The sequence below is a fragment of the Stomoxys calcitrans genome, chromosome 4, assembly GCF_963082655.1.
Source record: "Stomoxys calcitrans chromosome 4, idStoCalc2.1, whole genome shotgun sequence".
Lineage (NCBI taxonomy): Eukaryota > Metazoa > Arthropoda > Insecta > Diptera > Muscidae > Stomoxys > Stomoxys calcitrans.
In genome coordinates this window covers 84,743,707-84,768,366 of record NC_081555.1, presented here as the reverse complement: position 1 = coordinate 84,768,366, position 24,660 = coordinate 84,743,707, and the positions used below count along the sequence as shown (strand labels likewise).

At 41.0% G+C, this 24,660-nt stretch overlaps 1 protein-coding gene across 1 annotated transcript in view; it reads left to right on the top strand.

Annotated features, from left to right (window-relative positions):
- The first annotated feature begins 3,304 nt into the window (after positions 1-3,304).
- Positions 3,305-24,660, top strand: part of LOC106086368 (sorting nexin-27) — an 84,016-nt gene continuing 62,660 nt past the window's right edge. Inside the window, exon 1 of the mRNA XM_013251010.2 lies at positions 3,305-4,300. Within this exon, the coding sequence (XP_013106464.1) occupies positions 4,080-4,300 (221 nt within the window). The 5' untranslated portion in view covers positions 3,305-4,079. The remainder of the gene's footprint in view (positions 4,301-24,660) is intronic.

The window sequence follows — 24,660 nt, the reverse complement described above, 5'->3', positions numbered from 1 at the left end:
AAAAAAGTTTTTTTTCCAATAATACTTTGGTAAATGTTATCACCAAAAATAAAAATGAGAGAGTTATTTTTGACTGGATAATTCGTCGAAGACTGCCGATGAAGAAGGGATGCAATCCCAGAAACTGCAGTCCGATTAACCTTCCGATAAATTTTTTGATAATATTTTTGATTTAAAACCAAATGGGTTGACAACTAATAAATAAGTGCGACAACCATTGGTTTGGTATAAGGTTAAGAAAAGCGATCAGCCGACATACATTTTTTGAATTTTTGGCAGTTCTTTGCATTGAGGATGTCAACTTATTGTCTTTTTAAATTCATTCTTTGATTACATTTTCTCCTATTTAATAACATCTTCAATTGGCAAATTTGACATACATAATGATATTCATAGGACCTATCCACTTTATGTTTGCGCAAGTGACTTATTAGAAATTTTTTAATTTTTTTTCCGCGTCACTTTTTTGGGGCTTGTGTGCAGAGTTGCATTTTGCTCCAAAGCAAAGCTCAACGCTACCTATACTATTTACTTTAAACGCGTTTGAGGGCGCCAAACATATGGTTTGGTTTGTTTGCTGTTCAATAATTGTTTTGCAGTCCGTAAAATAGCGATTTTTTTTTTATTTAACAACATAATGTTCATTTCCATTGAAAATAAAGTTGGAAAGTAAATAAATAAGCTGATTTTTAGAACTTTCTATGCAGCAAAAGGAGCGTGTTAAGTAACTCAACTCAATGGACACATGTGGGCGCAATCGATTGCCTGCAAATTTTGTCCATGAACATTCCGCTAAGGAACAGGGGCAAACTTTTCACATATCACTGAGTGCTGTCCGATATTAAATTTTAAACTCAATTATAAGGGGCCTCCTTTTTATAGCCGAGTCCGAACGGGATGCCGCAGTGCGACACCTTTTTGGGAAAAAGTTTTTACATGGCATTGTGCCTCACAAATGTCGCCAACATTCGAAGGGGAAAATCACCGCTGAAAATTTTTTCTGATGCTCTCCCCAGAAGTCGATCCCAGTCGCTCAGCGTCATAGGCGGACATTCTAACCTCTTTGCTACGGTGGCCTCCACTTGATTGCTTAAGTACGCATAAATGTTTTGTTTGAGCTTTGTTTTTGAGTGTCAACTTTGACGCTTAACATTGAGCTTCATTCAGCGCTACCACATGTAGACAGTGTTTTTAGTCGTCAAAGTTTAAAATTGTTTAAATTTTGCGTGTTGTTTGTTTAGTATTTGTAGAGTTGCAGCACAACGCTCCTCAGCGCGCTCATTCTATTTTTCGGCCTGTATTATCCAATCTGTTTCGGTCTTTAGTTGTCTAAACAATCGTAACATGTGAACAAGTTTATCCACCCATTGTGGAAATATTTTTTTTTTATCGTGTGATCCCACCACAAGATTAGATTGTGAATGGTACTATAACTGCAATCGAAAGATTGTATGTATTCGATTTGCAAGCCAACAATTGCAGAAGTGCACAATATTGGCCATTGCATATTCATATTCTGCTACTTGGAGGCCACCGTAGGGCAAAGGTTAGAATATCCACCTATGGTGCTTAACACCCGGCTTCGAATCTTGGTGTGAAACCAGGAAAATTTTAGAGACATTTGTGTGCCGCTATGCGATGTAAAAACTACTCAAAGAGGTGTGGTACTGCAGCACGCCGTTCTGACTCCTCCATAAAAGGAGGCCCCTAATCATTGAGCTTAATTTTGAATCGAACAGCACTCATTGATATGTGAGAATTTTGTCCCATGTTGCTTAATGGACTATTCATTGGTAAATTTGCAAAATTTCTACTAATAGTCTACTCACACCCTGACATTCGAACAGGCTTTTCCAACCATTTTAGGAGGAATATGTTTTGCAAATTGTGATTGTGAATGGTTCGAGAACTTTAATCGATGGACTCTATATAAACGTTTTATGTTATCGATTATGAAACAATTCTGCAATTCCTCCATTCCATTCAATTCTAAACAAACAAGTCGAAAAGAGAAAACGGCAATTGTTAATGTAAAAATATTTCCGTCCTTTTTCAGGAAAATATGATGAATGGAGGAATTTAAAAAATAATAGGATTGCCAGATGCCAAAAGTCGAAACGACTAGTTTGAAGGCTCAAGCCCATCAATTTTTATATGGTTAATTATGTAGACTAGCATGACGCAGAGGTTAGCATATCCGCCGAAAATGTCGCACGCCTGGCGGGAAGAACTGACAAAAATGTTTCCTATTGCTGGGGATATTTGTGTGGTACTATGCCATGCTATGGCATATCAGCCATGTAAAAGTTTCTTCTCAAAAAGGGTGTCGCCCTGCGGCATGCCGTTCCGTGTAGGCTATAAAGAGGAGGTCCCTTACCATTGAGCTTAAACTTAAATTTGTAAGCACTCACTGGATATGTGAAAAGTTTGCCCCGTTCCTTAATGGAATATTCGTGGGCAAATTTGCATTTGTCCTGCAATATGGTACGGTTACCCTTTTATTGATAAGTAGAAATAGGCAGTATACAAGTACCCCATTTGAAGTTCCCTAGAAACTTATTACTCAATTTATACATTCTGCTTTTTAGTTGATCTGTTTCTTTTATTACTCAATTTTTGTTTGGCTTCGGTTCTTTCACCGGTATTCACAAAACTTAAGCCAGTGTTATAGAAGATTTATTTGACATTTCTATAATGGAAATTTGTCAAATAAGCCTTCTGGAGACCACCGTAGCGCAAAGTTTAGCATGTGCGCCTATGACGCTGAACGCCTGGGTTCAAATCCTGGCGAGACCATCCTAGACATTTTCAGCGGTGGTTATCCACACCTAATGCTGGCGACAACTGTCAAATAAACCTACTTTAAGGCTGCATTTAATTTTGTAAATACATATTGGTCACTTCGGCAGTGTTTTGGCATGTGGAGTAGAGTACACCCACACCGAGTAAAGTTTCGAAAGTCAGGTATTCCTTAAATGTTTATAGCGCAGTATAAATCTACCCCCCTCTCTTAAGCCTCTAGACGCCATTCATTGCGATTTTTAGGCCTCTTCATTTTAGTAATCTAGAACATGAAGCTTAAACTTTTTTTTTTAAACACTGGAGAGCCAAAGCAATCCGAAAATTGGCAAGCCTACTTCTAATCCTCCATTCCATTTTCGTCGAAAACGGCTATTCCTCCATTGTCACTAATTCGTAAAAAAGAGATAACAGGATGTGATTGTTCTCCCCGTCTTGTACTTTTGTGAATTTATTAAACTAGAAAAGCAGAAATTTGCACTGACTGAGTTGAGGTTATAACAAAACGGACAAGCAAGTAGACAACTACATTTTCACAATTTCGCTTAATTCCCCCCTCCATCATACTTAATTATTTTTTAATAATTAATTATTGAATAATAATATGCAGAAATTGATATACAACAAAGGAATCGTTGAAATAAATGAAAATGGTCAAATAAGTGAATTAAACAAGTAAAAGTAAAAAATATTAAAGAGAGCCACCACATAAAATATCCAAGTCAATGCAACAAAAGATTTGCCAAGGAGAAGGGGGCAAACAGGTAATAAGAAATACAAGAAAAAATTGGAAAAGTGGTCGCTTGCCCTGCCTTGGCAAGTGTTTTTTTTTGTGTAAGTTGCGGTGAATGGTGGCTGGCGATGGTGTGCCTCAGTGGTGTTATTGTGCTGTGAGAAGAAGAATCAAATTCCGAGCAAAAGCAAGTCAAAAGGAGTTACGCAAATCTCGTACAAACACAAAGAAGTTGCGGGCATTGTTTGTTACAAAAGCTGCAGCAAACAACAAAACAAGAGTGAGATAATAATTAAAAAACAGGAAAAAGAAAAAAAAAATAAAGAATTCACTGCAGTGGGCCGCTCTCTGCTGCAACAGCAACAAAGGGGAACAAATTGCGGAGGTAATCAAACCAGCTAGCAACTAGCCAACAAGCGTTTGGAAGAATTGGAAGCCAGTGGACGTCGCGTGCGATTTTGCGGGCTAGTTCTGTCAGCTCTGGTCGTCGTGGTGTGTTTGCGTGCGTGCGAGTGTTTGTGTGTGGGAATAAAACAAAAAAGTCGTCATGGGTGATTCGGCCAATACGCCTGCTGGACCCCGGGTTGTAACGATTTTCAAAACTGAAACGGGCTTCGGCTTTAACGTACGCGGTCAAGTGTCCGAGGGCGGTCAGTTACGTTCCATTAATGGCGAGCTATACGCCCCTCTGCAACATGTCAGTGCGGTGCTGGAAAATGGAGCAGCCGAAAAGGCAGGCATCAAGAAAGGCGATCGCATTTTGGAAGTGTAAGTATGGTGATTAGAAGATAAAGGATACAATGGTATTGAGCCATTGAATATTTAATTGTGGGTGTTTTGTTGTCCCGCTTCTCGAAGAGAGAGCAAACTACGTCACTGTATATATATTGTTGCTTGGCTTTATTGTTGTTGCTGTTAATGATGCTGCCTCTATTTGTCATTCACTCAGTGTTGCTTCTCACAAAGAGAATAAGCTCAATTTTTGAATTTCCGTGTGAATTTGTTCCACAATCAAATCAGCTGCAGGCACACACAAACGAAACGAATTGACCTGCTTTTGTAAAAAGCCTAAACTAAACCACCCCTTGGAAAACAACAGCAGTGTAGCAACTTCCCAATTTTATTTGGAGCTTGGGAAAAGTATGGGACAACCCACTCAACTCCCCCTGACTAAACTCGTCATAAAAACGAAATTATTAAAGTTTTTTTTTCAATGCTTATTAACCAGGGTAGCGCGTACTACATGTGTACATACATACATACACATGTATATGTAGTAGTTTATTTCACTTATGTGTGGTGAACGCCCGTCTCTGGCGATTATGGTGGCAGCAGACAGACGCGCGTCATTATGTTCTCGTTCATTTCGTCGTCGTCCTTATGTTTCCTTTTTATAAAGTCCTTCACATGGCTGCGGAGTAGGGTTCATAATGTTAGAATTTCCAACCATCCTTCACCCACGTCCAAACCTATTTGCTTAAGTCCACACTTGCTTGGAAATTTTTCTGCAGGCTTTTGTCCATGTTTATTTGTTATGCTGTGATTCATAATAACAGTAAATTATTGTTGTTTCTGCTGTTCTTGCTCTTTGGGGGGAAACATAACAGAACAAACAATCACTACATCGCTGTTGCTGCGCTGTTAACCGATAAACCCCCCTCGTGTGAGTAGAACATGTTTGTTTGTGATAACATTGCTTTTGTTGTTGGTTGACAGTAGCAGCTGTTCAAATTTGGACACTGTACCGTTAACATATAACAATCAGCTGTTAAGTGGTTGATTTGGGGTGGTGTCTGCTGCCGTTTTTTTTTTCATCTAACAAACTTCGCGTAGGCAAACGTAAAGAATTTATGCTCCTTGTTTCGTAAATTCTCATAATTCTTTCCTCCCCTTTCCCACAGACACACTCACTTTGGATGTCATTAGCCAATTGTTTATTTTTGCAACGTGGTGATGTCTCTGTCAGGTGCTGGGTACTTACAATTACCAGGGAATGATTTGTATGTTTATGGAAATGTGACATGACATGCTTAGCGTCAACTTTGAAAGTAGCTACGTGTTATCATACATACACATGTAGGTATGTATGCTATGGCTCTGCATGTCATGGATGATGTCATAAGGATACGAATTTCTATGTTTGCTTAAGAGATGAGCGTTTTTCCTAAGCTCAATTTCATTTTTCGCATTAAGAAAAGTAAAGAGATTATGGGCTTAATAAAAGAAGCCATGTATCTGAAAAAAATATAGATATTTCGGATCTGGAATAATACGCCAAGAGAGTTACTCTCAATGGATTTCCTTTGTTATGCTTTTTCGGAAGTAGTAAAATCCCAATAATGTATAATGGCAGGATTGAATTCGACTTTTTCATACCGGTCCATACCACCGATCAACGCCGGCACGTTGTGCCAATTGGTTATTTAAAGGCGCCAGTAACTCGCCTTGTTATATGGAGTATTTCAGCAAGAGCCTCCCAATGAGACTCTCCACTTGATACCGCTGTTTGTCCGTGACTGCAATTGCAGTTACTTCGAATGGAACATTCCACTATCCGCAACTTGTGGACGGTAGCTCCCAGATAAGCTTCATTTTTTATTAACGAAAAACACTACACAAATCAATCCCTTTCCGGCCGGTTGAACGGATTGACCAGATGGATTCCTTCATCGGCGAGGGCTGCCGCCTCAGTGTATAACACTGCTACAACAACAGCAACATGAACAAGCAAACAGATCCAGGCCGTTTGATTATTATTGTTATCCCATGACGGGTCATAAAATTTCGCTGTCGCATGTTTAAGATCTTCCACACCGGTTGTTTAAGGACATCTGCTGACAGCTGCCAGATACGCCTGTTGATTTGGGGACTCATTTTTATATCTTTGGGCCTCTCTTGTTGTTGTTGAAGCAGTGTGTAGTACACTGAGGCGGTAGCCTTTCATGGGGTCAACCGGGTACGTACAACCGGTTGTCATGGGATTGTGAGCCTCTGTTAGAAAGCAATGCATTTAGGGCTTTTATCGCTGGGACCATCCAAATCATAATCTTGTGGATAGCTACCCACCACTAAGAAACCTTAAAGTGTATCTACATGATCTAAAGAGATTCAGCGCTAAAATAGAGAAACTCAAGCGGCATGTCAAACGGATCTAGACAACGTTCATGCAAACACGGTAGCACATGCGGTGAAAAGCTACCGCAGTATTGTTGTTGCAGCCACACACCTGCATGTGGGGTAAGTGATCCTTGTCAAGCTTTCTTGTTCCGGTTCATAGAACCCGTCGCTTGTGGAGATTATGGGCTTAATAAAAGAAGCCATGTATCTGAAAAAAATATAGATATTTCGGATCTGGAATAATACGCCAAGAGAGTTACTCTCAATGGATTTCCTTTGTTATGCTTTTTCGGAAGTAGTAAAATCCCAAAAACGAACTACAGTATTCTTCTTCTCTACCCTTTCCCTATTTTTATTAGAGGATTTCTACTGAGTCTGGCGTCATATTTTGTCAGTTTCACTGATGTTGGAGGAGCTGCGACTTTTTAAACCTCGTTTTTTAACTCTAGATCGTCAATAAATTGGAAAGGAGGCTAAAGTTAATACTTCTTCTCTACGTCAAGTTATGTCCTTAGTCCCCTCTTATCGACAAACCTTTGTATATAAGAGCAAAATGCAGGACGGTGGGCCTTGTGAGTACGAACTATTTAGCTTCTGATCGCTTGATAGCCCTCTGATCACGTGTCGAATTCTTTAGAGATGACAGACTCGCCTTGGCAGTATCAGGCATTTTCACAGATGGAGAGGCTTCTCGCTTCGCTTAATTGGTAGGTCCTAACATAACCTAGCAGGGAGGGTTTGTTTTGACTTCATTTTTCGTATAGCGTTAGTGAATTTTTGAATGAATTTCATTGAATTCAATTGAAAGAAATCCAATGATAAAATAATTCTACCAAAATGAAAAGAAACGCAATACAGATAATAGAACGGACGGCACGTCGATATATATGTTTGTTTTCTTTAATACTTAGGGCTCCAAATTGGATAGATTCGGAAAGATCGTGGTCCATATAATATTTCCTATAAACGGGTTTAGCCCGCTATTTTCCAGTTAGCCACAATGGGCCATTTAGTCTGAAAAATGGGTATCATAAGGAAAAATTATCAAACTTTGCCAAAAATGGCCAATATTTTGGTTTTTTAATACTTAGAGCTCAAAATTGGATTGATTCGAAGAAAAAGGTTGGTCCACTACTTTCCAGTTGACCACAGTGGGTCATTTACTCCAAAAAATTGGGAATCATAAGAAAAAATTACCAAAAATTGCCATTATCTTGGTTTCCTTAGTACTTAGGGCTGCAAATTGGGTAAATTCGGAAAGATCGTGTTCCGTATTATATTTCCTGTAAACGGGTTTAGCCCACTATTTTTTTCCAATTGGCCAAAGTGGGTCATGTACTCTGAAAAATGTGTCATCATAAGGAAAAATGGCCAAATTTTGCCAAATATGGCCAATATCTTGGTTTCTTTAATACTTAGTGCTATGAATTGGCTAGATTTGGAAAGAAAGTGGTCCATTTTATCTTTCCTGTGAAGGGTTTTAGCCCACTAATTCCGAGTTATCCAAAGTGGGTCATTTACTCCAAAAAATTGGGCGACATAAGAAAAAATTACCACAAATTGCCAAAATCTTGATTTCCTTAATACTTAGGGCTCAAAATTGGATTGATTCGGAAAGATGGTGATCCATATTATATTTTCTGTAGACGGGTTTAGCCCACTATTTCTTAATAGGCCACAGTGGGCCATTTACTCTAAAAAATGGGCATCATAAGGAAAAATTACCAAATTTTGCCAAAAATTGCCAATATCTTGTTTCTTTAATACTAAGGGCCCCAAATTAGATAGATTCGGAAGAAGCTTTGTCCATTTTATATTGGGTTGCCCAAAAAGTAATTGCGGATTTTTCATATAGTCGGCGTTGACAAATTTTTTCACAGCTTGTGACTCTGTAATTGCATTCTTTCTTCTGTCAGTTATCAGCGGTTACTTTTAGCTTGCTTTAGAAAAAAAGTGTAAAAAAAGTATATTTGATTAAAGTTCATTCTAAGTTTTATTAAAAATGCATTTACTTTCTGTTAAAAAATCCGCAATTACTTTTTGGGCAACCCAATATTTTATGTATATATATATTTTTTAGCCCACTATTTCCCAGTTCCCCAAATTTTGTCAAAAATGGCCAATATTTTGGTTTCTTTAATACTTAGGGCTCCATATTCTATAGATTCGGAAAGAGAATGGTATTTTATTATTCTTGGTCACTATTTCCCAGTTAGCCACAATGTGCCTATTATTTCTAGTGAGTGTTGAGTTTAATTCGACATCCATATTTCTTTTGTAGCCTGATCAAATGAAAGGTTTTTGTTGTTGTAGACATATCCTCCTCATGCTCTCATGGGTGAGTAAGCTCGTTCCGGTCCATAGGACCGATCGCCGCGGGAATGTTAGGGCCATTAGTTATTTAAAGGCGCCAATAACTCGCACTGTTATATCGACTATCAAAAGCACACAGTGTTTTAGCAAGAGTCGGCAAGAGTCCCCTCGATATCGCTGATTATTCGCCACTGAAATTGCAGCTATTCCGTACACGAAGTATTCCACAGTCCGCAACCTGTGGAAGCTCTCGGTAGTTCCCAGCTGCGCTTATTGTAATGATGATGAACAACACACAAATAGGAGCTCAGAGTTTGTTGTTGTTGTAGCAGTGTGTAGTACACCGAGGCGGCAGCTCTTGCCGATGAAGCATACCATCGGGTCAATCCGGTACGTGCAGCCATGAGTTTCAACCCATATGGTTCATAGTCATTCCTTGGCGATCAAATGAAAGGTAGTTAAGCGCAGCGTACAAACATGACATTGGAAAATAAATTTTAAGGCTACAGCCAAATTTTTAACATTTGAAAACAGCAGATAATATTTACCGTTTTTGCAAACAAATCCTGTTGTCCCATTTCCAGCAGACTTTCTGTTGTACACCAAAGTTGTAAGTAGATTTTACTCATAAATTTCTCAGAGTCTATATTTTTCAAAATTCTACATAAGATTTGAAGCCAAGATGCAACCAAAAAACTTGTTGGATTACCAATATAAGGAAATTTTAATTCTGCGTATTGTAAAAGAAGGCACAGAGAAGCGTGCCTGGTTGGGCTAGTATCTTATTAAATCACTATTATATTGAGGAACACTTTTCTCTAAATCTCTACTAAGTACATAACTTTCCTTGTTTCTAGAAGCTTTGAGTTCCATAAAAATTTGGCAAAATCCTTGGCATCGTCCTGGTCCCAACCGACAATTTCTATGTTCCTTATCTGATAGAGACAATTTCGAAAAAAACCTATCGTATTGCAGTATAATAGTGTAAAACTATGCAAAGGATTGTTGAACGTGCTAAAATGACTAAGCTTTCATTCCCTTTGTGTCGAAAGATGAAATATCACCCTAGTAAACTCTTAGGCGGGTTATTTATGAAAACCGAGAACGTGTCTACATACTATATAAATTGGTCATACCTTTGTCACGAGTGCCCTTTAAATATGGTGAAATGAACTTTAAATTGATCAAAAACCCCAACTACGTCTTTCATTTGTTGTCTGATAATGCACTGTTATTATTTGAAAACATTATTGCTCACATATGCACTATAAAACACACGTACACATGTGTGGAAGTGTCCACTTCTTTTTGGCCATGTTTTGATTTTTTATTATTCACCATTTTTTGTTGGTGAATGGGGCCAATAACCGATTGCGTTGTTAGGTATGAATCATAATCCATTGAAAACCATTGAATTTTTGTTTAAGTTTTGTTGGTTATGAGCTTGATTGAAATGTGACGAGAAGTAAGATAGTAGGTATGCAGGGTAATGGGTACAGAAATTCCTCCACGTTCATAACCAAAGTCTTTGTTGGGTTTTGGGTTTCCAAGAATTTTTCGGGGCTCATTCAGATTTTTTTACATGTCTGCAAACAAAAGATCATCATAAAATTAATTTTAGATTAACTTTCTTTCAAACCCCCTCCCCCGGGGTTTACCTTTTTCGGTTGCGAAGAAAAATCAATGAAAAGGATTAACTAAGGAATTTAGTAGGAGGTGAGTCTGAGGGTTTTGTGTTCTCATTAGACACCCAGATGAATGTGTTACAACCATCCTATAGAACCATCATCTATTTTTAGCACCTATTTGTGTTCTCCTCCTCCTCCTCCTCATTCTCCTGCCATGCCACCCATCACATGTTCTCTAAATGCCCGCTTTTCGAAAGCCACTTCATAGCTAAAATTCAATTAACATTAATTTAATAATAAAAAAAAAATGTTGACCTTTTTGTTCGGTCGTCTCAACGACGTCACAAAAGCCCCAACCCCACACTGCACGTTTGTGTGTGTGTGTGGAGGTGGGTTCTGTGGTTACCACCCCCATCACAAGCTAAGTGGAACGAATGTAGATTTGCCGTTGTTGTTTTGGTTTTTGTCTTCCTTGCAGCATATTTTTGTAAAAAAACACACACACACACACAATCCACAGTGTTATTATTATCATTATTGGAACAAAAATATACCAAAGAATTGTCGTGACGACATCTAGTGTGTATGTCTATATTGGAGGTTGTTGCAATCTGGTTGGCAGTTTATCTTTCATACAAAGCCATGAACCTTTGGTCGTTGTGTCTTACCTTGATGGGATTGGATTGTGATTTCTTACCAGTGAAAAAAAAAAAAAACATTTTCTTTAGACATTTTATGGAAAATCTTATTTGAAGTCTTAAAAATATTTAAGCTTTGTTTGGGCGAAATGTTTTCGCTAGGTTAGGTTGAGTTGGAGGGGACACAAAAGGCCCTTTGTCTTTGCTCTAGAAGAAATCCCTAATGTTGTTGTTGTAGTCACATTACATGTGGAGGTAGCGATCCTTGTCAAACTACCAAAGATGAGTAAGCTCGTTCCAGTCCATAGGACCGATTATATGTCTATATGTGGAGGTGGCGATTCTCGTCTATCTCTTATAGGTGAGCAAGCTCGTTCCGGTCTAAAGGACCGATCGCAGCGGGAACAGCGTGGCTATTTATTATTTAAAGGCGCCAATAACTCGCTTTGTCATATCGAGCATCATAGGCACTAAGTGTTTGTGCAAGAGCCTGTACCACCCGGCCTCTCATTGAGTCTCTCCGCTCGATACCGCTGGTAGTCCGCGACTGCCGTTGCAGCTACTCTGTATGGAGTATTCTACTATCCGTAACATGTGAACGCCTTCGGTAGCTCGTAGCTAAGCTTCTCGTGATAACAATGAACACCACACAGATCGGAGCTCAAAGGTCCAGCCTGTGTGGTGCTCATAGTTATCCCGTGCCGGAGCGGGATAACTATGATGGTCATTTCGGGAACGTGATGGTCATTGGTTATTTAAAAGCGCCAAAAAACTCGCCTGGTCATATCGAGCTTCATAGGTGCTCAGTATCTAAGCTAGAGTTGGTATCGCCCGGCCTCTCACTGAGAATCTCCAATCGCTACCGTTGATTGTCTCCGGCTGCAGTTGTAGCTGTAGCTCCGTATACAAAGCAACTTGTGGATATGCCCGGTAGCTCTAAGCCTCCGGAGCTTAAAGATCCAGCCCGTGACGGGCATAGTCACAGAGTGAATATGGTCAGGCAGTCGTTAACAGACCCAGTCCCGTGTTCTTCCATGTACATCCCCAAGCCCTCGCTGCCAAAATTCCATCAATACAAGATGGATTCACAAGCAGCAGTGCCTCTCACTAGACCCCAATTATGGCCTTAGGCATCCAATTTTTATAAATAATGACCGATTTAAACATTTGAACTTTTAAACATTCAAAATTCTGCTTCAATTAAGAAATACATAACTCACAATAGAGAGATTCCGAACAGTTTTCTCGTTCACGTATGCGGCAATTCGGCCCCTTCATTGGCTGCTGGTGCTTCATTGGCTGCTGGTGTTCGCACCGGAATAGAAGAGAGCTCCGGTCCTGTTTTGTTTCGCTTCTTCCAACCGAATCCAACATTGGTCGGTTTCCGCAAGTGTAACTTTCGGAGGTGCTCCGAAATGTCTACTTGTTGTAGCAGTGTGTTGTAAACTGAGGCGGCAACCTTGATTGCATCCATCGGGTCAATGCGGTACCGGCTGTCATGGCAAAATGTGCAGCAACTGGACCTTTATACAATATTGTCGCATCGGTGCTTGATTACGCACAACTCTTGCAATCTAATTGAAATGGTTAGAATGACAAGGACTACGAGGTTTTAAATCTCAAATCCTGTCGAAAGCATAAAAAATGCTGCGAAATCCGTAATTGGGTACCAGAAGCCTCCCTCAAGAAACCCATGGTATGACCAAGAGTTTCGAAATGCTACTGACGCCAAGAATTCGGCATACAGAGCAACACAAACAGAGCTACCAGTGGCAACGCGACAGTTGAAGGAGAGGTATCGGGAGAAAAGGAGAGAGGAGAAACGTCTATTCCGCAGAAAAAAAGGAAATGGAAAGACTTTAGTATGTCCCTTGGTAAGCCAGACCTACTCTGGTTTGCGGGGGGAAGTCAATTTCTTCAGGTGCAACTGGAGGCGGTCGTTCTCCAAGGATGACATTCAACCGGTAGCTATTCCCCGCTACCGTGTTTGCGTGAATGATGTCTAAACCCGCATGAAATGCCGCTTGAACTAGAGGTTCTCTCTGGTTGCGCCGAACCTCACATAAATCATATAGATCTACCTTAACGCTTCTGGGCGGTGGATACCTATCCACAAGATGATGATTTGGTGGTCTCTGCGATAACAGCCCAAAAGGGATTGCTTAGACAGCATGTATATATATCTATGCACTGGTAGGATCTTTGTCTCCTGATGGAGGTGATCCACATGAGAACTGAGGAGACAGCTCATCACAGTTCGGAGGGGGGCATTCTGACACACACTGGCGCTGCATAACTTACCACAGACCGGCCAATTGCTTTGTACGTGGTCAACAAGGTTTCTTTGTCTGCACCCCAAGTGCTACCAGCAAGTGCCTTGAGGACCTTGTTTCTACTTTTGACTTTATCGCAAATTACTGAGGCATGTGGGGAGAATGTGTTAGAGCTGTCAAATGTGACGCCAAGTATTTTGGGACACTTGATGGTCGGAATCATTTCTCCATCGACCATCACAGTCAGCTCAGTATTCACCTCACGCGTATTTGTAGTGAACAATGTGGCTGAAGATTTGGTGGCGGATATCTTCAGATTTCTTGCAGCGAAATATGAGGCAAGCTCGTTGAGGTAGACGTTCAACCTATCGCAGATGTCATCAATGGGTGGGGGGCCTAATGCCATGATCGTACAATCGTCCGCATATGATACGATCTCTATGCCGTCTGGAGGGGGTGGAATGGAGGATAGGTAGAGGTTAAACAGTGCCGGAGATATCACTCCACCTTGGGGAACTCCCTGTTTCACTCAACGGTGCTTCGACTTCTTATCCCTAAATTCCACAAATGACTGGCGACCACACAGATAATTCGCGACCCATCGTTTCAGGCCTGGCTGGAGGGACGTGTTGGCGATGTCCTCAAATATTTTGGCCTTCGATAGGTTCAGTGCCACCAGGACCACCCTATCACATGGCCTGGGCTGACTGAACCCACGGCAAATGTGTGCGGCGATGGCATACAAAACAGTTGTTGTGCTATGCAGCTTTGGGATCCATGTTGATGCTCGGCGAATGGAAATTCTCCTACGAGGTTCGGAAGGAGAAATGCCTCAAGCGTCTTTGCTACTGGTGAGTGAAGGGAGATCGGCCTGTGCGACTCCCCAAACTCGGGTCCTTTCCACACTTCAGAAGCTGGATCACTCTGCCCATTTTGCAGACATCGGGAACTATAAGAGTGTTCAATGACAGGTTGAGGACATTAGTAAGGTACTCAACTCCAGGTAATTCCAGATTCTTCAGCACCAGTGTAAAGATTTCGTCGGGGCCCAACGTCTAAGATGATTTGGCGCCATGGGTGACATTCGTAACTTAGCCCACGGTATATTTTGATGGCTGTCCATCGGTTCAGAGACCACGGATACGGCGAATGGCTCTGCTCCTTGCTCTGTCAATCTCTGGATGCGCAATAAATTGACGGTTGAACAACCTGGCGCATCTCTTCGGATCAGTTACGGTTACGTCGCCAAAAGCGACTGAGGTCCTGTCAACCCGTCTACCGGGGTTCGAGAGTCACTTAAACTCCACCACTTGCCCAAACCGGTGCCTAAGTTACATTGCTCCAAGTGTTCCAACCACAAATTCCGCTTATGTTCGTTGACTTCCCTGTTTATTTCCAGATTCGGCTCACTGATTTTGGGGTTGGTAGGGTCTATACAACTAATCCCATCACGCTCGTCTGCGAGTGCCACTGCCTGCGCCCGGAAATTGGGCCGCACCTGGGGTATTCGACCGGGGTATAAGCGAGCGGGGGTATAAGCGAGCGGCTGCTGCTTTAATGATGTCTTGGAATTTCCTCTCAGCAACTAGCACATCCAAGGGAGGTGTCAGTTCAGTGAGTTCACCAATCGCCGGGTGTACTTTCTGAAGCCAGCCCAATCGGCCTTCTTATGATTGATAAACGTCCGGCGCTCAGAGGTTATAAAGTCGGTTGGTCCGACGGTTTGCCAGGATACGTCACTCAGGAGATCAGGGGATGCAATGGAAATGTTTGGCGAGCAGCTACACCTACTATTTATCCTAGTGGCGGCATCCTCATTCAGCGTGCAAAACGTGGAGCCTTCAATCTGTTCTGCCAAAGCTATGCCCGCTGGTCGTTACATAGGGGAGTATGCCTTGAAATGTGATGCGTATTTAAGTTCCCTAGAACCAGATGGTTATGGCCAGATAGTAGCCCACGTATGTCGGGCTTGTAAGCTTGGCCGTCAATTGGGACACAGCTACCAACCAGCGGTATATACACGTTGTAAAGCTCTTTCTCTGCAGCTCCGGACCTGGCTGCTATCCCCATGCACTCCTTGTAGGGGTCACTATCGCCAGGCATATAGCAGTGAGACAGCAGGAGCCGATGGGTTGTCCGCTGAACAATTTATGACCGGTGGCGACACGCTTATAAGGGGTGTGCATCAGTATGTCAGCGTGATCTGAATAAAAGGACGCATACCCTATGTCTGGAAATTCAGCATACTACGTTCGTACGCAAGAAAGGAGACAAGACGGAATGTGCCAATTACAGGGAAATAAGTGTCCTCCCCATCGCATACAAGAACTTTCGAGCGTACTGTGTGAAAGATTAAAACCTTAAGTCATTTACATAATTGGGCCCTATCTATGCGACTTTAGAGCTGGTGAATCTACCATAGAACAAATATTCACACTAGACCAAATCCTGGAAAAGGCCCGAGAAGGACAGCAGACGAGGGAGTGCTTGGAGTGGTTGAGAGCCAGATTGAACCAGTTTGGAGTGTCGGTGTCGTATGAATTACGAATTGCATGAGCTGTATGACGACGTTAGCATAGTTAAATGTATCAAAAATACAACGGTTGGGTTGGCTAGGTCATGTTGTCAGAATGAATGAAGAAGCTCCAGCGAAGAAGACTTTTAAAGGCGATCACAGTGGTACACGCAAACCGGGACGACCGAAAGCCTGATGGAGAGACCAGGTAGTGAAAGACTTCTCGAAACTTGGTGTTAGAGAGAGATTTTAGAAGAAGTGCAGAAGATCGAGGGGCTTGGGACGTTATTCTAAGTTCGGCTAATGGGCAAGTGTTCTGTCATAGCCAGTTAAAATGAGTAAAGTGGGGATAAAAACAACTTTTGTTGCTATACTTTACATATGTTGAGGTCATTTGTTATTGTTGTAGCAGTGGGTTGTGCACTGAGGCGGCAGCCTTTCCCGATGAAGGACATCATCGGGTCAGTCCGGTACGCACAATCGGCTGCCATGGGATTGACGGCATTCAACAGAGTATTAAAAGCTCTGCAATTCTCTTCTAGAAAGCGATGCCGTTCTGTGACACCGCATTTGGACTCGGAAATATCACTGTTAGCAAAATTGTCGCTCAGAACCTTTTATACTCCTCTTTGTGGTTCTTGCGTGCATTTTAAACTTTTATTTATAAACACACTCGATTATTTTTCGATGTGCAACTTGCTCGCCAAATGTAATGCCAAGCAGCGGCACTTTTGTAGTCTAAATCAACACCAAAGGCGGTGATGATGATGACACGGTGCCGTGGAAACCAATAAATGTTATTAAATGCTCAGAGAATAGCCGGATGGTAAATAGACACTACTATTCCACTAATGCCAGGCCCTGTTATGCCACACTTGTATGTCTACAGCAGCGGATGTGGTTCTTTTTGCTTTTTTTTCGCCTCTTAACTCTCCTACCATCAAAATTTCTTATTAAATTTCAAGACCGTCTGTCTGTGGGTATTTGGCATGTGTCTATTGGAATGCTTTCTGTCTTTTTTTATTTCGATGGTAATGCAAACAATTGTCATTATTTTATTGTTAATGGACTAGAATTGAATAAAATTCACACACACACACACACACCGAGAATATATAACCATTCGTCATTGGATAAACAAAGTATTTTCTTGGCATTTTGTTTACACACATGCCATGCACAACTTTAAGTTTAATGGTCATATTTGAGGGGGAGAAAATAGTTTTTGCTATAGATTGCTTCCCAATTTGTGAGCGTCTCGTGAGTGTCTCGTGAGTAGTGATTTTCTCGTGAGTCGGGATAAGTGCCGTGAGCATGATTTCACTCAGTCACGATCACGCACGAAAAATTTTAAGTCAATCAGGTACGATCACGAAATTGGATTTGGATTATGACTTAACACACGGTCATGCACGATGAACTCGGCACGACAACTCACGTGCACACATTTAGTTGTATGCAAGGAAATTTATTCCTCTGTAGTTGGTGCATACTGTCTTGTGTCCTTTCTTGTATATGGGACATGGTATGCCAGGTTCCAATGTGAAGACTAGTTGAAGTGTAATTTGACACAGATAGAATGTCTGTCATTACACAAAAATACATGCATTGGAAAAAGTACAGCTAATAAGCAGGGTTGTCGAGCTTGGTTAATGTGGTAATTGTATCATAGATGCGTTTTCGCTATTAATACGATTCAAATACAACATACCAACGCACGGCCCTTGAAGCCATCACACCAAATATGGTTGAAAAGTCTTCTAACCAAAGACGAAACGCGTCCCATAGTGGTTGGCGTTCACCGTATTGCCTCCAGTTTTAAATAGTACTGGTGGTAATTTATCGGCTCCTGCTGCCTTGTTGTTCTTCAGCGGGGATACAGCTATCCCGACATGCTGTACCGTCATCAGATATGGGTTCTGTTATATCCTCGTTGCTACCAATATCAGATACTAGGTTTGGTTAGCTTATGTTAAAAAGAGGCTGCGGATTCTAATTCGCCCCATGCCACAATGGAAGATGATTTACATTTGAGCCAGCAATGGGGTTGTTGTGCGCTCTAAATATGAAAATACCCGAAGTATTCCCGAACAAATCTAAGTCGAATTCAGCGCTGCTCACAAAATACTTAACCGTATTCGTTTCTACGCCCGTAAGCTTGTTAAAGTCTGGTATGGTATCCGCATCTTAGCTTCGGAGTCTATTAGGTGCGGTATTTGGACATTGGTAATAGAAATGTTCCAACGTTTCATCATCTACCCCGCATGCTCTATAAACGTTCCATGAGTGTGCCCGTAGTTCTATGTGACTCGTTGTGATATTAAAAGCCTTACTGACTCCCTTTCTACTTCACTCAGTAATGGCCTCGTCTTTGCATGATTCGTATCGCCCCATAGGATTTTCTTCGACCTATCTACCGTTTCACAGTGCTACATACATCATCTATTTCCTGAACTCTGTATGCGTAGCCATGAAAGGCGTCGCATTCACCAAGTTTACTGATGACAGTCCTCTGGCCCCTAAAGCCAAATCGTTTACTCTTTCGTTTCCCTTGAGTCCGTTATGGCGCGTCAACCAAACAATGCGGTTCGTGTCATGCTTAGAGAAGGCGTTAATCTCCTTACACTCCGAGATCGCCCATGATCTTTACCGTCATCGTTGTTATAGACATGATGGATCGTTTGCTATACGTAATGGTTGTCACACTCCTCGCGTTAACAAAATACCATCAATCACACATCGTGGTTCCCGAATCTCCGCCTTAAGAACCGTATTATGGTCTGGAAGCCGGAAATAGATCTCAGTCACTAGGTCCTTAATGTAAACTCCCAGGCCCCATCTGGTATGGTATGGAAGCCATGTGAAAAATCGGTTTGACTGAGGGTCATTAACTACGAATGCTTGTCCCCAGATTAACTTCGATGGATGAGAGACAAGCCACAATCTGCAAATATTGGTTTGCCCAAAAAGTAATTGCGGATTTTTCATATAGTCGGCGTTGACAAATTTTTTTACAGCTTGTGACTCTGTAGTTGCATCTTTCTTCTGTCAGTTATCAGCTGTTACTTTTAGCTTGCTTTAGAAAAAAAGTGTAAAAATAGTATATTTGATTAAAGTTCATTCTAAGTTTTATTAAAAATGCATTTACTTTCTTTTAAAAAATCCGCAATTACTTTTTGGGCAACCCAATACAAATGCAAATTTGCTCATGAACATTCCATTACGGAACAGGAGTAAAATTCTCACATATCAATGAGTGCTATTCGATTCAAGTTTAAGCTCAATTATAAAGGGCCTCCTTTTTAAAGTCGAGTCCGAACGCCGTTTTCGGATTTTGGACTGGCATGGTATTTCACAAATGTCACCAGCGTTAGGAGGGGATAACCACGGTTTTTTCTGATTATTTTTTACATCAGAGTTGTTTTGACCATATGCTTGTGGCAAAATAAAACTACACAAATGACAATTAACATCTACCCGGTTGTGCTTTGAGTCTGGAGAGGACAACAGCTATGTCTGTATTCGCAGCGAAATGAAAGATAAAAGTGATCCAATGTCACTGCCGAATAGTGCGTACATAAATAATCTAAATAAATACATTTATATTATTAACTAGCCGAACCGGGCCCGCTCTGCTGCGCCTCCTTTAACTCTCTAATATCTTTTTAGGGTGGGGACACTTCGCCCTGAATGCGGATATCGAATTCGTGATGCTGAACGCGTTCGAATTCTGGCGAGAACATCGGACAATGCGGTGTTTATCCCCTCTTAATGTTGACGACATTTGCGAGGCATAATGGCATGCATTGTCATTTAAAAAATTTTCACCAAAGAGGTGTCGCACTGCGGGACGCCGTTCGGACTCGCCTATAAAAAAAGGTCGCTTATCATTGAGTCTAAATTTGAATCGGAAAGCACCGCTGGGTACTTGGACCCAAATTTTAATACCATTTTCGTTTTCTGGTCTTCAATACCTCTCATTTGATACCCTTATTGTGCGTATCGGGCCACTTTCGGTTATGGGTGGCGTTTTTGGTGTAAGGGGTAGGGTCCGCCTCTACCCCATATCTAAAAATTATATAGCCTATGTTTCCTTCCGGACAAACGTGCACAATGTATGATAATTTTAAGAAAATCGGTTCAGCCAAGTGTCATATGGTCATAATGTGTCTAATGGCGTTTTAAGGGGTGGCGTGACCCCCTATACTTCCATCTGCTTTTGTATGCCAGATTCGAAATCTACTCCCGAATACCTTTCATTTCAGCCCCATATTAAAATTAACGTCCCAGATGCTGACTTATTCTCAAATTTTAATACCATATTCGTATTCGTATTATCCAATACCTTTCATTTGATACCTATATTGTCCTGATCGGTCCACTTTTGTTTTGTGTTGTGTTTTTTTTTCATAAGGGGGAGGGTCCGTCCCCCTCCGGTATCGAAAAATTATATAGCCTATGTTTCCTTCCAGACCAACCTACACAATATGCGAAATTTCGAGAAAATCGGTCTAATGGCGTTTTTAAGGGGTGGCGTGACCCCCTATACTCCATCTGATTTTGTATGCCAAATTCAAAATCTACTCCCGAATAGCTTTCATTTGAGCCCCATATTGAAATGAATGTCCAATATGTCCGTTTGGGGGAGTTTTGGGGTAGGGGCGTCCCGATGGGGACTTATACACAAATTTTAATACCATATTCGTATTCTACTCTCCAATACCTTTCATTTGATACCTATATTGTGCCGTTCGGTCCACTTTTGATTTTGGGTTGTGTTTTTTTTTTCATAAGGGGGAGGGTCCGTCTCCCTCCGGTATCGAAAAATTATATAGCCTATGTTTCCTTCCAGACCAACCTACACAATATGCGAAATTTCGAGAAAATCGCTTCTGCCGTTTTTTAGTCTATACGGAACAAACAAACCGAGTCCCATATATCCGTGATTGGCTTATGTGCCTATTTTGGGCGTTTTTGTGGGAGTGGGGTGACCCCCTATACTTCGACATGAATTTGTATGCCAGATTCGTTATCTACTCCCGCAACTTTTATTATTAAATTCGTACTCTACTCTTGAATACATCTATTTGAATCCCATTTTGTCCCGATCGGTCCAATTTTATTTTTGAGTAGTACTTTTGGGGTAAGGGGAGGGTCCGCCCCCTCCCAATGTCATAAAATTATATAACCTTTGTTTCCTTCCTGACCAACGTACACAACTTGTGAAAAGTCCGTCGGATTGGCATCTGACGAATTGGACAGAAATTGTTACTTTGGTTTACACTTACGTTATGTGACGATGCCGAGTCTTGTTGGTAAATCCATGGTCAACCACCGAAATATTTACTTGCCCATGGGTCCAAAACAGCATACCGATAATAAATTGCAGGTATTTTGATTTATTTGACTTGGTTTGAGCTAGAATTCAAAGGGCTCATTTCTACCGTGGTACTACCAATGCTGTTATTAGCTGTTTCTTACATTTCTCCAAGATTTGGCACCATTTGTTTTTGGTCCATAGTAATTTTAGTGGGAGACTTTTCCTTTCATAGCCTTTAAGATATTGCTTTCCCTTGGCTACAATTTACCAACATATTTTTGCCAAATTCGGATGGTCAAGAACGGTTCGGGCAAAATAAAAATTCTCTATAATGCATTGTCCGGGCCGCTGGCCAATCATTTATAAAAGAGTGTGAGTTCCTGGAAGTTCTAGTATTTCTGACAAACATCCTTACATCACAAATAAAAAGACGAATATCTGACGAACACACACCATGAGAGTGCCGATAGAACAGCGCCAAACGAACCACATTGTGACGATGTACAAGGAAGGCAATAGAGTTGGATATCCTACTGTCCCTAATCAACGCCTTCGCGCTCTCCTCTATACACGGTTCAGTACCTCCAGGGATGATTTTGAAACTCCAGCCCATACATGGAGTTGTACTCCATTTTCGGCCTTATGAAAGTGGTTTAGATGTTAAGAAGATTAGGAGTAAATTAATTCTTACACCGTTTAAGGAAGCCTAAGCACTTGATTGTCTCTATCGACACTTCCAATACAAGTTTAGCCTCACGGACATCACTTTGTATTTTCATGGCCAGAACATCAAGAGCTTCTGATTGCTCAACATCTATACCGTTGATAGACAAAAAATGATCGTAATGGGTCAGCGAATCGTTTGTGTGACTACAAACTGCACTGAGACTTTCGTGCATTAAAATCTTGTAGATTCATTCGATCCCACTCAGAAACGGCCAGCAAATCCAGACAGAATGTATCGTCCATAACCCACCTCTTGTCCTCAATCTCTCGAAAATTCGGCTTATGATCGAATGAGTACGTATGACAGAGATCACTGTCATCCGCAAATCAGTAGATGGGATTCGATGTCTGACTCAATAGATTGTTGGTGAAAATAAGAAAATGAAAAGGAGAAAGGACAGAGCCCTGGATTACACCAGCGTTCAATTTGTATGCATTGCATGAGAACCCATCTATAACGACTCGTATAGTGTGATCTCTGAAAAAGTTCGAAATAAATCGAACGAAGGCATTACCGACACGGCTTGAGCGACTCCAACGTTTCGACTGAAATGCCATTAGGTCGCCCGTAAAGCGATTTCTGCGGAGCCCATACTGTTGGTCACTAAGAAGGCCATTCGACCCTAAATACCTCACAAGATGGTGATTAACCATAACCTTGGAGACAGCGGAGCAGTTGATTTGCAATTCGCAGTGTTGTTCGCCTCACCCTACTTGGGTATTGGTTGAACGTTCGCAACCTTCAAACGCGCCGGGAAGACTTCCGCACGGTAGCAAGCGTCGAAGAACATTTGCGCAAGACAAGTGTTGATATGCCATTCGGGCCCGGGGATTTATTTACGTCTAGATTCTCGAGACCCCTAAATACCTCACAAGATGGTGATTAACCATGCTCTCCATAACCTTGGAGAGTATCGCAATTGGCTGGTAATTCGCTATGTTGTTCGCCTCACCTTCCTTGGGTATTGGTTGAACGTTCGCAAACTTCCAACGTGCCGGGAAGACTTCAGCACGGTAGGCATGGTTGAAACGGTTGCGTAATGGACGATCAAGCGTCGAATAACATTTGCGGAAGACAAGTGTTGATATACCATCCGTGCCGGGGATTTGTTTACATCTAGATTCTCGAGACCCCTTTTAACTCCATGAGTTCGAAAAATATCTGGGGCATGACGCCAGATACATTTCGATTAAGGTTAGTGGTTGATTGCTATCCGGCAGGGATGTGCTCCCTGCAAAAATAACAGGTTAGCCTTATTAACCAGATCAGTGAACGTTTGATCATCCTTAACAAAAGTTGGGATAGATGAAGAACTACTCTACCCTTTTCACGAACGACCAAAAGCTCCTACATTCTCGTGTAGAAGCAAGAACCTTAGTACGTAGGCGCTCTTCGTAAAGAAAATTTTCGCGTCTACGCACTTTGGCACACGAAGGTCTTGTCTGCTTGCGCAGCAGTTCAGTATTGACATTTTTATCCAAGCGCCAGTTTCTGAATGCCACCTCTTTCGATTTGACATCATGTCTGCATGTCTGGTTAAACTAATTTGGTTAAATACTGAGTGGCCGTGATACTCAATATGACAAAGCGCTTTTAAATGGCCATAAAGTTTTTGGGGCGATCGGTGCTATGGACCAGAACAAGCTTGCTCAACTATGGAGCTGGACGAGGAGCGCTACCTCCACATATAAATATGTGGGTAGAACAACAACATTATCGCAAACAGTTTGTTTTGAAGGCATGGCATGATTCAATATAGCTTAATATGTGTCAAATATTAAAAATAAATTTATTATTTTTTTCCTTTTTTTTCTATTATTTCTACTTGAAAATAAAATACATACATTGCCATTCTTGAGGCTTTCCCTTTCATTTTAAGCATTCAATTCACTTGTTTTTTTTTGTATTTGTTTTATTTGTATTCTTAAGTAAAGCAAACCCACACAAAACTGCCAAGTCATTAAATTCGTTCGTTCTATGTTAGACATTGAATTGTGGTATAATTAATACAAACAAAACAGAAACTGTCAATAAAAGGTCTATTTACAGTTTTTCTTCATTTCCCTTATTGTCGTTCTGCTACACCCACTACTATGAACTACTAGTGAAATCCATCCTCATCTATAAAATATGTTCAAAGAAGACATTCATCTCTTTGTTGGCTTGGCTTTGCAAATCCCTCTAAAGATAGTCTTCCTTGGTCTATTTTGTACATACATATTTAGTTGTATTTGTTACTTATTGCAAACGATGTATGTGTGTGTGTGGGAGTGTGTCCTTTATAACTTTTGTATACTACTTTTATATTCATTTGAAGTGTTTAATGAAAGAAGTTCTCCTTTTTTTCTTGTTTGCCTTCGGTCTATAACAAATTGCTGTTCTCAATCTTATGCAACATCACATTGAATATTTTATATCTTTTGTATATTTTTGGCAGAGCATGTAGAAGAAAGTTATTGCTATCGACTTATTCCGGTATAAAGTGCACTGTTCAAATATGTCTATAAGAATTGTCATATATTTCTGAAAATAAAAGGTTCCTCTAAAACAATTATTTGGTGTAGGCGTTGGAGGGCATAAATATACTTTATATCTTA